Below are 15816 nucleotides of genomic sequence, written 5' to 3'. Positions count from 1 at the left end.
AGAAATTCTGCTGCAGTTGCCACCGAAACAGCCAGGTGAAATGATCCTGTTTTCACTGATCTGGACTTCTGAAAACAGAAGTGATTTTGTACAGGGTGCAAAGTGATTTTTGAGTTTATCGCTGCACTGCTCAGTTTTCCTGTTACTTAGGCCCGAGCGTTTTGCTCTCAGGCAACCACTTGACCTAGCAGTCCAGAAACCAATGGAAAATGACATTTGCTCCTGGCTCACCAGGCCTGCTCTCAGACAGTGACTTCTATTGTCGCCGCTCAAGTGATTCGCGATGACAGTACTACTGACAGAAGGAACAGGGCACTAGCCACATGCTCAAATTTCAAAGCTGCCCCTACTTTTTAGCAAAGGACTGTACCTCCAAAGGCCCCTTCCAGCATAAACTTAATATAGAATTCACAATGTAGAAGTGCATTACTTCTGTAAATTTGACAACCCCACCCCTTTCATTCAACACAGAAGTGTTTAATTTATTCAAAAATAAGCACAAGCACACAGAGACTTTAATGTTTTATACATAAGATAGGTGCTTTCTTGAAAATTCAGTCTTGCTCCCCATTACTCCTTAGGTTCAAAGAAGAAGAGACCTTCATATTAATGCCCTGTAAATTACACAAGTAACCAAAAAGTACTCACCTCTTGCACAATTTTTTATTTTTTTTCCAACCAGAGGTACTAAAAAGGTACTGTGGTAGAAACTACACAATCCTGGCTTTTAGACAGTAAAAGCATCACACGCTTCTATTATAAATCAGGAAGCCAACTATTCTATAATTAAAACAGATTTTTTTATATGTCTATTTTGGAAAAATATTATCTACTACTGATCTGTTTGATTGGATTGATTTGGCTACTGATGTGTAGCCAAATACCAGGCAATACAAAGACTACATCTCCTCCTAAAATTCACTCTTTTCTTAGCTAGCTGCTTACTGGTGGTGTATGTAAAATTCCGAGCTGTTAATTTTCTCTCAGAGAAAATTAACACAAAAATCAATACAAACACCGTTTGTGAACAAGGAGAAAACATGACAGAACAGTAAGTGGTCATACAGAAGTTTTTAATGTTTGATTAAATCATCACAGTAATCAGAATTTTTACTGTAATGATATGCAGCTCTACCACACTATTATAAATAAAAACATTAAGATCAATATTAAATACAGCTCTAGGCAACATCACAGATTAACAAAGAATGCATTCTTCATGAACCAGTAACTGAATGGTTTAAAAAAAAAAAAAAAAACCAAAAAACAAGAAAAAATGCTGACACTTTTCCCCTCCCATCCACCACATATTTTTTTTTCTTTTTTTCAAATTTGTAACTTGAGTAAGGCCCTAGAAAGTTTAACATTAGAAATTTTTCATTGCACAGCACAGGCACACATACTTACTTTGTTATCAGAACCTCGCATTTATGTTTACCAGAAGACATTTTAAATGTCAACAGGGAAAGAAAGCTTAGCAGGTAAGAAGAGTAAACAGAGATGCACAATTTATTTGCAGCACTGGGGATCCATACTGAAATTATAAAACACAGCTGGGGTGTGAACTGTACTTTAATTCGGACAGTACAGTCTGTAGAATTAGGTGCAAGTTAATACAGTACACACAGCAGGGTTTTATGAGAACATCAGACATGGCAGAGGTTTCAAACTAATTTAAAGCAATTCTTATACATGTAGTGCATTTATAGTCTTCCACTGTAGAAAAAATTTAAGACAACAGAAATCAGCATCGCAGACAACTTCCAGAGCCGCTGTCTGTAAATGGGCCAAATTCTGCTCTTTGTGAAGTTTCTTCTGCAAAGTTTCTCCAGGCTTACGCAACATAACAGAACAAATTTTGAACTGCTAGCACTGACTTCACGTGGAAGGACACAGCTAGTTGCTGCAACACTCCCATTTCGACACAGCCCACTTCCCTGTTTCACTTCCAAACCCGTTTTTAATACAGGGGCTGATCACCATGAGCCCAGTGGCGCATTTCACTTTCTACTGGTTCCAGTTGCTGCAAGAGATAGACGATGAGATGTAGAGATGGTAGTCTTACACTCCAAAAAATTGGTAAAAATTCAGCAGAGCACTTAAGCACAGGCATCATTACGGAGCTTCCCAAAAGTACCAGAATTTCGGTTCAGTATGTTATTGTACTTCACATAAAATCATACCACGTACTTTTACTAAACAACAGTTAGGTAACTGTGATGAATGCCTTAGAGATGCCTAGGATTATTATTTTAGTCTTCGGTCATTTGTATTATTGGAATTTTTGCAGTCTTGTGGGCATAATTGTTAGAAGAAGGAAATTTTATCTAAACCCATATTATAATGCATAATTTTTGTCCGCCAGATTTCTTTTTTCCTCCCTACTTTAGGCTTACAGCATTACCTCTTTTCCTCTGCGTGTGTTCGTGATGGCGGTGGCTTGGTAAAGTGAATATGAAACAAATTAATCTAGTGACTGGAAAGAAAAATGTAAAGAAGTTAGGGATGTGTCAGTTCACCTGCTAGCATGCGTGTTGCTGCTGATTTTTGAAGTCCTGCCAAAGTTTCAAGTACTGGATTCAGTTCTGCCCTGCTGCTCATCTTCTGTGGCTACGTATCATTTACACCTCTGTACACTTGAGGAAAAAAAAACCAAAAACAACGAACCAACAAAACACCAGTCAAAAGCAATCTATTAATTATAGTTGCTTTCTTCCTATTATTTTTAAAATAAAATTTTAATATTACTGTTCCAGTTATCTGCTAGTAAAGGAAAAAGGAAATCTCAAGGTAACGGCAGTGAAAGTTACGTTTGAAAATGATCTTAGATGTATGTTGGATCATAAAGAAACTATTTTGTTTAAACCCTTCTAGTTGTAAACATTTGCTAATCCTCCATTACTTGCAGAGGATTATGAATTATTCTATAAAAATCACATTAAAAATGTAATTAGTTATGTGAGATATTAACTGATTAATATTTAATAATTTTAATCCATACAAATATAAATAAAGAATGGTAAAACTTCAAGAAAAATAATATACATTTAGTGCAAGTTATGAGTTACATTTCTTCCTACCATGTCAGCAGTGGAACGTCTTTTGTGGAAAAGGAAAATAAAAACGACCGCTCTCAGATTTTTATGGGGGGGGAGGGGGGGGGGGGGAAGGATCTCCAGTGTTGTAGCATGCAATTTTTACCAGATACACGTATACAGAATTGTTCCAGCTCTTAACTAGTAGAATAGCAGTATTCTTCCTTGTACTGCACAACATTGGTATATATCATAGTGTTTTCAATAATACAAAAATTGCATAAGACCAGGTCACCTTATCGATATTTTCTGCAGCAAAAACAGTATTTTTCTTTGAAACTCTAGTTTCCTCTGGTTTTAATTTTTCTCATATCATGACAGCACATGGGTTGAAAGAAGTCTTGCATGGTTCTTGCAAGATATTACCTGTTCAATCTGGTTTTGTCGCAGTGGATCTGTACTGCCCCAAGCATTTCATGATGTACAAACTTACACGTTTAATGGCACAAGAAACACCTCCCTTCTTGTGATCAAACCTCAGTAACTCACAGTACATCTCAATATGAGAAACAACTGCTTCAAAAAGGGCACACCAATTTTAACGAGGCTTTGTTACGGCTCAGGAGAGAGAGAAATAAAGCTCTTCTGGAATGTAGAAAGGTGACGTGTAATAATTAATACATTTCATGAGTTAACACAACAGTTTTCAATGGTAAAAAAAGGGCAAGACCTTTCAGTCTCCGTAAGATGGCTCAATTCAGAACGATCCCTCCAGAAACAGGGACTAGTAACACATCTCTTCAATGCTGAAGTACCAGGCTGGGGCTGGAGAACTGCGCCACCTCGCATGGCTCACCCACTGCACTATCATGGCAGACCTGACGTCTCGGGACGCATCCAGTGCAGGACAGCAGCTCTCCCTTCCCACGCTCCCATCCGCCTTCCTCCTCGCCACATTCTCCCCCAGACCAACTCCTGATTTCCAGCAGCACTGTTATGCAAAAACCCAGCTCTCAGCTCTGATTTTAGAAGTATCTCCCAGACTAAAGTGTTGTGCTATTCAACAAATGAACCTCCTCTTCCGTTTCCTCTCTCTCCTCAGCTATGGGTTTCAGTTGAACATTATTGAGGCGGGGTCTTGGTTTGCCGTCTGGGCCATATGACGGAGGATATCTTTTTTTGTTATAATGCCAAGGAGGCGCCTGAAAAGCATAAACGGAAGATCAATATTAATCCAAGCAGGAAAATAATAAAGCAGAACAAATCTGTAGCCAAGTCCTTTTTGTTGACAGGAATGGAGCACAATTAAACCAGCCTCATTTTCTTATTTAAACAAAAACATTTTATTCATCAAAATGTTGAGGAACCACCGGTTTGTTAAAAGACAGCGATGCTGAGACACCATATCAGATGGTCTCTGACAGCTGTAGTCTGTTTTAATGAAATACAAGTGATACGAGTAGAGCCCATGACAATTTTTATTTCACTTTTTGTTTCTACAAAAATGAAATTTTGATTAGCGTATGCCAACAAAAAAGTAACAGAGAGGGACAAAGAAAAGAAGAGGTATGAAAAAGAAGTGATATTGATCCCATTTCATAAGGGAGGCATGTTCCAGCCTAGCCATCAGAAGTGACATATTGCTTGATGGCCCAAAATCCTAACAACAAATCAAACTCCCCTTCCCTCTGTTTTTAAATTGCAACGATCCTTCCAGTCTGACAGACTGGCTCAGGCTGAATGTATTCATAGGAGCACGCTGTATCGGCCATGAAACTTTTGTAAAGTAAACAGCAGTTAACTGGTTTTTGGAGTTCACAGCTTTAGAAAATAAATTGCTTACAATAAAAGAAAATTTTCCTTTTCCAATTTAGATACTGTGCTCTTATGACAGGGTCTTCATAGCTTTTAAAGTTACAAATCTGCAAAATTTCAAAAAGGGTGAGACTGTCCAAAAGGATAATATCACAGGAGAAGCAAAGAGCAGAATGGATGAGCTGCTGCCCTTGTTATTCTGGTTAGTACATTTCGTTTTGTCTTATTAAAGGACGCATGAAATACTTGTGAAATATTAGCATAAAATGAGAATGTAATTAGCATGTTTTGCACATAAGCAGTTAAACTTGGTGGGTATGTTTAGTAGAGATGTAACTAGCAACCCATGTCCAAATTAAGACAAGGTCTACCATCTACCTAAGGTTAGTTCACAACATCATGGTTAAAACAGTACCTAGATTCTGAAGTCAACAGTCAAACACAGTAGCATGCCACTTGGTGGCTTAGGGTATCACTGAACAGTTTATAAAGGAGTACATTAATTGCTGTAGGTAACAGCAGCAGAATCACAGGACTTTACTAAAAATAAAGAGTACTTTTGAAAAACGTTGATAAAGGGAAGATCTAATGCTACAATACATTAAAGACACGCTTGGCTTTGCTTCTCAAAAGATGTGATACTTTGCTACTTAACAGCTATTTAAAGCTGTCAAGATCAAAAAAAGAGATTGGCATAGACAAAAATCTTAATTTGCATTAGGCAGGGAAAAAGTATCCCTAGCTGTGTGCTTTCCCACCTGGGGAAATCAGCAGATCCAACTAGATGGATCTATGTGATCTCAAGAACAAAAATACCAGAAAGTCTATTGTTTACGTTCCTTTAATGTTGTGACTAACAGTCTGTCCACGTTAACAGCTTGATTTCTACAAAAGGATTTTGCACATAGTTTTATGGTTTAATACAAACTTTTAGCATAAGATGATTTCATTGTTCAGTTGATGACATAAAGGCCCTGAACAGTTCACAAGTTTCATGCTTCCTGACTTCTAATGTATCTAATTATGAGATCTGATATATCTAATCACCAAGGGTTCGACGTGCTGCTTTAGTTGCTCGAGATGCTCTAATATGTTCTTCTTTGTGATGATCCCCAAGACAATCCTGAAACAGATCATGTTATGCTAATAACTGTGTGTGAAATAAAATAAAAAAAAGTTCTAATCACAATGAAAAAGGATTAGAGCAAAACTAAAAAAAATAAATTAAAATTAAAAAAAAAAAGGTTGCAGGAAAGCTAATGAGATAATTAAATGAAAAATGATTTGAAAGTCACTACCCTTTCCCAGACACTGCTTTTTTTTCTTTTTCTCCCAAAATGCTGAACACAACTGGATCTTCAACCACCCCAGAGCAGTACGTTTCTCAAATCAAGCACACATCAGGGAAGCACACTTCATCCCTTCCCCCCCAGATTCCTATCTCTTCAGGTTTTAGAGGCACTGAAAACTAAAATCCACTTCATTTCCTTTGTTTAATTAGTTATTTTCCCCCACACATACAGATAATTATTTGCATTTTAACAAGCCACCGCAGAGAGAACAAAGTAGTAAGTCTGTTAAGTCATAGCAATTGAGGTTTGAAGCTGCACTATAGAGCAGGGCTATGTGGTGTCCCTACAGACAGACAAATTCAGACAGATTTCTCATTCCTAACAGTATATGTCAAGAGCAACTCCCTGGAATGGATATTCTGGTACAAATTAGGAAGAGTGAGGCTCAGTCTCTCCCCCACCCACCCCCTCAGCACCAATTCCTGCACAGTTCCTATTCCAATCTGGATCAGAACCAGTAAGCTGATAATGTGTCTTTATGTGAGCATATTCAATCTGCAGGAAATTTGCTAAAATATACATTAGTCCTTGATGTTCACATGGCTGTATGCCGTGCCTAAATACCACTAGTACTAGTAGTTACTATCTGATCTTGTTGTAATGGACAGCGTGCTCATGGAATATCACAGCTTTGTAAACTGAAGTAGGACAACAAATATGAATGTTCGAAAACATCAAATCATTAAAGCCATCCATACTTGCTGCTACCTTATTGTAAAAGTTAAAAATTTATAGTACAGTTTGACATAGCTTTGCATGATTAATCTTTAGTTGATTTTAACATCAATGTTAATGTTTGAGCTCTCAACCAGAACAGAAACTAAGAAAAAAAGTCATCATAGTAAATATTCTTCATTGAAGTTTATCAGTTCAAATTCACCCCCCCAAAACAAGAATAACTGCATGTCTGCACTGACTTCTAAGTGTCAGATCATGATGTCCTTTCCCCATCAGAGAAAGGTTTTAACAGTCATTTATGCTTCTGAAAACATCTATCTGCCATTCAATACAGGGATGCATTGAAGAAAAAAAACCAGGAGAACATTTAAAATAAATTTGTTTTAAAATAAATCTGAAAAAATAAACTTGGGGACTAATGCGTTATTTAAATATTTGACACTTAGAGCAGCAGTCCTTTTGCCCACAGCAAAACAAAGTCAGTCCCACCCATATTTCAGGTTTCTTGGGTTTTGTCCTATGGACATTGATCCTAATAACGGTGCGTTAGCAGACAATGTTTCATTCCCCAGGTGCCTTAAAAGACATGCTAAAGAGAAAGCAAGATACTATGGTAGGAGCTGCAATGTCATGTGTCAAGTGTTTAACGCAAGAGATACAGGAAAGCAGAATGTTAAAGCAACAGCTACACAGAAAAAGATCATGTAACAAACAAAAAAAAAAAAAAAAAAAAAGAGTAGCGTTTTAGGTAAGAGGCAATTATATATAAACATCTCTGTTTCCATCTGTTTCCATGTCTAAGGCTGATTAATTTAGTGGGTTGACATGACAACTCCCTACAGTTTCATTTACAAACATTCTAAATCTTAAAATTACTTTATTGAAATATTTTGAAGTGTAGAAACAAAAGTTGCAGACTGAAGTTCCAGAACCAGTAGCAGTTATTTAGTTGTTAGTATTCCAAAAACAAGAGTTTGGTGGTAATCACCATCACTCCAGAAGAGGAGATACTGACTGGATCATTTTCTCCCTTACTTTTTATGAACCCAGATATTTGTAGACATTCAATAGCTGACACATTGCACATTGCCAAAACATCTATAAGAACAAGGAAATACTTAGACTGTGCACCACGCAAGACTGATTTTTATGAGACAAGTTGTGTCTCCTCCACATGTAAGTTAAACACACAAAACTTGCTGAATGAATGCTAATTATTAACCAAACATCTTTAAATGACTGAATTCACCTGCCTGCTTACTTGGAATACAAGGGAGGAGTAAGAATTTAAGAGAGGTGCCACAGCACGATGCCTTCTTAACAGAAGTTAGGGTCCTCGGTTGCAGCACCAAACCTATGGGTTCAAATACCGTGATCCTGGAATATATCCGGGTTCAAATACTCTGATCCTGGAAATGCAAATTACCGTACCTAACAAAATGAACAGCATTGCTGCCACTTCACTCACCCGTTGTGTGTTACAAGGCACTGCCTCAGACCCAGCTTCCGGAAAATATCCACCACTATTTCCATTGGTGTGTGGTCTGTCACGGTGAAAGGGCTCATATCAAGTATGCTTCTAAGTTTCAAAGGTCGAGGGCTTTCTGCTGGAAGCGATGGGGTATGCTGGGCAAAACAGACCCTGGAACTGCCAACAATCCCTTCCTGCTTCTTTCTAGCACTTTCTTTAAGAATAAGAGAGGAGGGGAGAAAACAGCAGAGGAAGAATTTACATTCTTGGAGTAAGACAAGTTAGTGCAAACAGACAGATCAATCAACACTACCATACTGATGTTATTCTCTACACATCAATATTCTGATACATGCTATTTCAATGTGTTTCTATAGTCACTGCTTTATCCCTAAGAAGTGTTGGTACAGAAATCACAAAAGCTGTCTACCATACAGCTCTGGCCATTCTTCGGCTACCAACGTTCTCACTCCAATAACTAACTTCTATTTACTATGAAGAGGTGGAAAGACATCAAAAATAACATGTAGGAAGCACACAGGCGACTGCTGAAGAAACTGTCCAGGGCAAAACAATCTCAATTGACAGCTCCCCTGTCATGATTCCAACAGCTGTAAATATTGTTGGTTTGAAACCAAGGTTCCCATTTCTGATCACTCTGGAAGCGCTGTCTTCTTGTTTATAATGAATTTATTTACCTTCTGGGAACAGGATCCTCCTCCTTTTCACATCTTCATCACCTTGGTGACAACCGCATCCTTCCCTCTACCCCAAACTATTTTACACAAAACGATTCTCTCAAGCCAGCCAAAATCCAAGACTAAGCAACTTGCACTACGCAATCTCAGCAGCCGAAATGAGTCTTACCTGTGGAAGTCTATTATTAGAAGAATGTTTAGCTATTCTCTCATTTACTCTTAAGTAAATGCAAACTTAAACTAGTATGCTGTCCATAATAATTTCCAAGTTTTGGACATTTCCTATACAACCTACATAGTGTCATACCATAGTATACACAGTATGAAGACCACAAGCAAAATTTTCACTGAAGTAAACAGTGTTGTGTTCACAAAACACTTTTTAAAAAAATGAGGAAAAGCCTCAAACCAAACAAAAATCCTGGACTAGATGGTGTTTTGGCCTATTTCAGTATGACAAGTTTTGTTTTTATGACAAAGAGATTAACATTTTCTCCATTTCAGAGCCTGCTATTGAAGATAATCATATACTACAATAAAGGAATGGGCAGCCTGTATGAGGTATCTGAACCTGAACTAAGTCTAGAAACACACAGAGTAAACTCTGCTTTAAGCTATAAAATCATATAAGTTGGCATATGTAATCATGCAACACTGGAAGATACTTACCTATTGCAATAGTTAAATCTCTTCTTAGAGCAAAGCCCACTAGTCTCTGAGATTCTTTTGACATAATAACAGGAAAACCATTATAGCTGGTTTCGTTGATCAAGTTTTCTATGTCTTCAACTGTCATATTATCCTGCGTCAGAACTGCTAAAGGTGGATCACTTCTTCGAGGTCTCATAACATCAGCAGCCAGTGTTGTGTGAGTAAATTCTTCCTTTGCATCCAAGAAAGGATATCCATTCAGTCGGATGTGTGCCTCGTAGATGCCTTCCCTACCAAAGGCATCTCCTACCCACTTACTGGTCATGACTGCAGCCATTAGGGGCACAATATATTCCAGCCCTCCTGTTAGCTCAAAGACAATAACTACCAGGGACACAGTCATCCTTGTCACACCACCTGCAAGAAAAAATGGTAGCCAGTAACATTCTAGTATCAGATAACAACGAATTTAGGATTTCCTGCCCTCCTATTGAGAACTACAAACATAACTTTGCTGTTAAGAGTCATCTAACAAACGTCATTCTGTAGAATACAAACAGAAGCAGACAGAAAAATGAACTCAAACTTTTAGAGGTTAAAAAAAAAAGAGAGAGAGCTAGCTTGAAGGGAAATTCCTAGAAAGTGAGAGAATAAAGGGATTTGAAAAATATGTGCAGCTATTTGAAGTAAACTAAGGGTAAAACTACATACTTCTACACGCCTAGGTTAAAAAAAACTGAAGTGCAAGGAAATCCAGTAAGATAAGAATCTGAAAAAAGAATGGAACTTATGCAGGGAAGTCACAGGTAGCAATTCAATAACTATGCTGTCCAAAGGATTAGGAATTTAATGCTGTTGCTGAATCACAAAAGCTAAATAGAATTCTGAACTGATGAAAAGAAATCTTTCTTGGACAATGGGAGAAGGCAGGGATTATATTTCTCTTTTGTTAGTATTCAAGGTTTTTTTTCTGCCAAGATTTCTGATGCCCTATCTTTATCAATAAAATAATATGATCTTTCTTTCAATATATTCAAAAGTTATTCAAATTGAACTATTAAAAAAAAAATCAACAACAGAACAAACAACCTCTCCAAAAACGACATTTGTACCACTAGTTTCTTTGCTCCAATGCACTTTTCCTTAAGGAAAAGGTCTACTTTTTGCAGAATCTTTACTAATAGCTTTTAAATTCAATCTCTAAGGCCACAAAGTTATGAACTGTGACCAGAAAAGACCTTCAAAAAAACCTTTCCTAGTTTAGGTGCCCAATTTAAGCCTCTTTCCATGAAGCTGATTTTCAAGAGTGTGTAAATCAGGCTTTTTAAAAATTCCTCAAGCTGGACTCCACAAATCATTAGACGTTTCTGAAAGGTTTTTTTGCATTATGAATTTCAAGAATATTTTCTGCAATTTACATAAACGTGGCAGCTGATCACAGCACCTCCTTGTAATAATTTCAACAGTACTTGACTCTGCAAATCCTCTACTTCATACATTTCAAGAAACTGGTATTTGTTGACTGCTGTATTAACGACAGCTCTTGATACCAAAAAGAAAAGGCAAACACTATTTAAATTCTTCTGTTTCTCATAAATTTGTCTTACATGTTATTCCTAAGATCACAAAGACCTGACAGTCTCACGTTGAGATATGAATGTATTCTTCTGAAGAGAGAGAAGTCCATATAAAAAGGTGTTTAAAAACTGCACATTAGTATCTCCTTTCATTCTCTGGTCATTAATTTGGCAACATACAAGAATGAAAATACATTATTTTCATAGCTGTATTTTATTTACCTAAACACGCAGCAGCACCAACCATGGCATAAAGACCAGGTGTAATACAGTCAGCTCCAACTTCACACCACTCCTTGAAAATGAACCAGTCATGATGGTAGTAAGCCAGCTGCTCCACTGCAATTCCTACGATCCTTCCTGCTATTGCTCCAATTGCCATACTAGGTATGAATAACCCAGACGGAACCTGCAACAAAACCAGAACTGATGTCATGCTGATGGCAACATACTTGATGCATCACTTCACAAGTCTCCGTCTCCCCACACACACACACACCCCCCAAAAAAAAGAGATGCAAATGCTCAAATGGTCAGGTTAAAACAATGTAAATTGGCTTTGCCAAGTTAGTAAAACTTAACACAGTGCTATTGATACTGCTGATCAACCTGGTTAGTTGAACCCATTTTAAGAGCACATTGTTTATATTTACTGTACTTAAGAGCAAATCTATCACCAACACAGGACCATAAACTAGACCCTCGTGCCAACAGCACAATTCTTACCATGTGTGTCCAATCTGAGCTGTGCTACTAGTACTGAAGTCTTCCTTACTATTTCCCACCTCCATTATTACTTCATGTTCCTCTGAGCAAACATTCACTTACTAAACAAGCTTTGCACATAGATTTGCCTTCCCAAATTGCTTCCTAACACTGCTATAAATTAAGATGGCCAACTAAACAGGTGACTTTTTAAAAAGAGGTTTTGCTTACTATATTGCAGTTTCCCATACAAAGGGGTGTATACAGAATTCTAAATACACTAAGAGAGAAACAGGCAGGACAGCTCCCATTGCAAAAAGTAGACAATGTATTACTGTATAAAAACACTCCCACTGTAATTTTAGTTATTTGAACAGTTTTTCTGTTATTAACTAAAACCTGCAAAGGGCCACACAGCCTTGTCATACCAACATGTCTTAGTAAAATACTATTGCAAGTCTTGCTTTTATCGGCACCTTCATAAGGAATGAGGGTTCACCTGAGAAACTGCTGTTGTGTATCTTTTCTCCTCCTTAGCAATGTTTCCAAAAAACATACTAGTGTCTACGTATCTCATTAAAGAGGAAATGCCTGCTGCTTCTCCTCACAGTAGTTAGTATAAAAATATTTTCTACTGTAACTGAGGTGCAGATCTGGATACAATTAAGTAGCAGAATTTTTACCTTTTCTCTAAATGCACCTAAACCCATGCTGTCAAAATAACTTCCATGAAAAAAACTGCACTCCTGGTGTAACATGACACATCATGTAATTTTTTTCTACTGTACAGCTGCAAATTTTAAGTATTGTGCAATTCCAAAACTATAGGTTTTGCCATGGAATCCAAACAGCTGGTGCAGAACTGTATTTCAGAATTAATTTGCAATATTATTATTACATTGCCAATATTTATGGTTGCAAAAATTATTTCTAACAGACAAACCAAGGACAAAGAAACATAGCAAACTTTATGTTTGAAAGCCAGCAGCATAGGTTTGGGGGAAAAACTTTAATAATCCTTTATTCCCTTCCTGAATTACCTAATATTTCAATGTTGATAGAGGTATCTATTCAATGCTATCGTTCTGGTGTAATACCCAAATTCTGCATTTATACCACTGCTGTTACATCCCACAAGTAATTATGTATCTAAACCCCTTTCTAACTGTTAAAATCTCATTCTTCTCCTGAGTGAAATTCTTGGTGAACAGTTCAATAGCACCCTGAAAAAAATAACATTTCAGATATAAAAGTAATTGAATCAATCTTTGAAGCTGCCTCAAATTCTAGTTTGCTACAGCAGTAAGCCACAGAAATTCAGTCTCCACATGGAAATTACATCCAAATTATTTCTGGTCCTTTGTTAACATCTAGCTCCTGCTCTTCTTTCCATTACATGCAGATAATGGTTACAAGTCTAACTGTAGTTATGATTTTACAGAGTGATTTTAGATTTGTTTGCATAAGCCTCTGAATCACAAGTCACGAAGCAAAGATGAACACTCACTGAGAAGGATCAAAGAGAAGAAGTTTGGTTCTACCTTGTCTCAGCTTTCTTCTCCAGTGCATGCCAGCCTAACTGAAGTTATACTACAGAGGAAGCACGTAGCACATACTGTGCTACCGTGTCTGTGGCACATGTATCATCTTCGAATCAAGCAAGAAATCAGGATTTAGGTACAACTTTCCATTTCTTTGGTAGCGCAGCTGCATACTGGTCAGGTTCTGAGGCAAAGCTGTAATCCCACCCCAACTGTTGATCATCTGCACTTAGACACAGTAATGACTCTCTGATAATAAGCAGTACAGTATACATACAAATGCCCGGGGAAAAAAAACCAAACCAAACCACGCTACTGCCATATCAGCTTCCTGATGATGCTTGCTCATGGCAGTAAGAGCAGCAGAAATCTCCATACCCCACAGGCAGCAGCCTAAGTTACTTTGATCACCTCACAGGGAAAACCGTTCCTGTGGGGCAGATTGGACTTTGCACATGGCTACAGCTCCAGGAACAGCCCTGGAGAGCCCAGAAGGTCCTTAACAACGATTTATATGACAAAGTAATACATATTTTTTTATTTATTTTGTATTTTCTCCTCCTTTCATAGAAATAAGCTTAAATGCAACTAAATGTAAACATTACAGTGACATGCCCTTCTCCAGATAAGGCCGATATTCTAACCATCCATACGCTTTAAAGCTTCAGAGAAATGTATGTAGCACAGTCCCATCATTAACAGCAGCATAACACCACTTGCCCACTGGCAAAGTAATAAATACATTCTTACAACTTCACAAAAACTTCTCCACCAAATTCCACATGCTGACGTTCTAAGAAAATGAACCAAAACCAAATGAAGTGTAAGCTCTACCATTCTGTAATCTAGTGAATTCTAATACACAAAGTATGACCATGTGGTGACAAGCCCATGAGAAAGAGCCAGATGCACAAAACCATGAGTGGTAAAAAAACATTATAACGCTTAGAAGGACACAGCTCTAGATATAAATGAAATACAGCGAGTAAATACAAAACTATACAAATATATATCAGATAGGAGTGGTCACGTTATAGAAGAATATCTGAAATTTTGTCTGTGGAAGACTAGCATTTCAAACATGCACAATGGATTTCTCTTACTCATCAACCAACAATGGAAAAGAACTTCAAATAACAGACTGCAACTCTTTGAAAAGATCAACACGTGAGAAAACACAGTATTTTTCTCTCAGTTACGGAATGACAGAATGGTTGAGGTTGGAAGTGACCACTCTAGATGGTCTACTTCTGCTCAAGCAGGGTCATCTACAGCAGGTTGCCCAGGATTGCATCCAATCAGGTTTTAAGTATCTCCAAGGATGGAGCCTCCAGAAGTTCTCTGGACACCCTCTTCCGTTGTTCAGCCACTCTCAAAGAAGTGTTTTCTTATGCATGCAGTTACACGGAACAGCAACGTAGACTGAGAAGTCAAAGCCAGTTTAAACACAAACCCTGCCTAGTGAGCATCCTACGATATGTTTGTGTTAAGACACAGTTGATAATGATGTACCTGCAAAAAACTGTGAAGGGAGCCTGACAAGGCAGAAAATGATGAAGGCCTAACAGTTACATGTCATTCACTTGGACAGAAGCTGAAGAGAGCTCCAAACCAGTATTATGAAATGACCAGGAAAACCAAAAACTATGGTGCTTTGTAACGGAGAAGAAATTCCCATCAGTCACATTAACAAAGCCCACTTTCTAGTCATGACACTCAGTACTGGAAATTTCAGGCAAGAAATCATCACCAGCTCCCTTTGACAGTCCACAGGAATTACATTTATGTGATGAGGAGAGGGGATTTAAAAAACCCCAAACAAACAAGTTGTTCAAGAGGTACAGCCTTTTCTTCTTCCATGTAACACCACTAGGGAACCTGAGTGGTTATGTTTGAACTCAGCTCTTAGCAATTTTACAATCATCCTTATCGTTGAATCAGACCCATACAGCCAGCCAGCCATACAGTTATGGTTCACTATTAAATATAGCCTGTTTCTATTCAGCTGAACAAAGTGCTAGTTTGAATTAACCTAAACTTGTTTTCTACAAAACTTGCTTCTCAATCAAAAAGATTTTTTTAAAAAGAACCACACATGAAAAAATTTCTATAAACAAAGCTGCTAGCTTTGAGAGATGGAAAATGAGAAAGGCAACAACTGTCACAACATATGATACAACCACTACATTCACACTTACCTTGATACCAAAGGTGAAGACTGTCATGATTATTTTAAATATGAGTGCCAAAACACAACTGCCATATAGCTGAATAGACTCCAGTGCCTGTGGAC

At 37.7% G+C, this 15816-nt stretch overlaps 1 protein-coding gene across 1 annotated transcript in view; it reads right to left on the bottom strand.

The window, feature by feature from the left end:
• Positions 1-675: 675 nt before the first annotated feature.
• CLCN3 (chloride voltage-gated channel 3) overlaps positions 676-15816 on the bottom strand; it is a 71189-nt gene continuing 56048 nt past the window's right edge. Inside the window, 7 exon segments of the mRNA XM_037389638.1 lie at positions 676-4237; positions 5898-5973; positions 8349-8565; positions 9719-10117; positions 11500-11686; positions 15722-15772; positions 15774-15816. Of these exon segments, the coding sequence (XP_037245535.1) occupies positions 4079-4237; positions 5898-5973; positions 8349-8565; positions 9719-10117; positions 11500-11686; positions 15722-15772; positions 15774-15816 (1132 nt within the window). The 3' untranslated portion in view covers positions 676-4078.

This window comes from Falco rusticolus, chromosome 1 (genome assembly GCF_015220075.1).
Source record: "Falco rusticolus isolate bFalRus1 chromosome 1, bFalRus1.pri, whole genome shotgun sequence".
In the NCBI taxonomy this organism is placed as follows: Eukaryota; Metazoa; Chordata; class Aves; order Falconiformes; family Falconidae; genus Falco; species Falco rusticolus.
The sequence above is the reverse complement of the archived record's forward strand: the minus strand, read 5'-3'. Positions and strand labels throughout refer to the sequence as shown.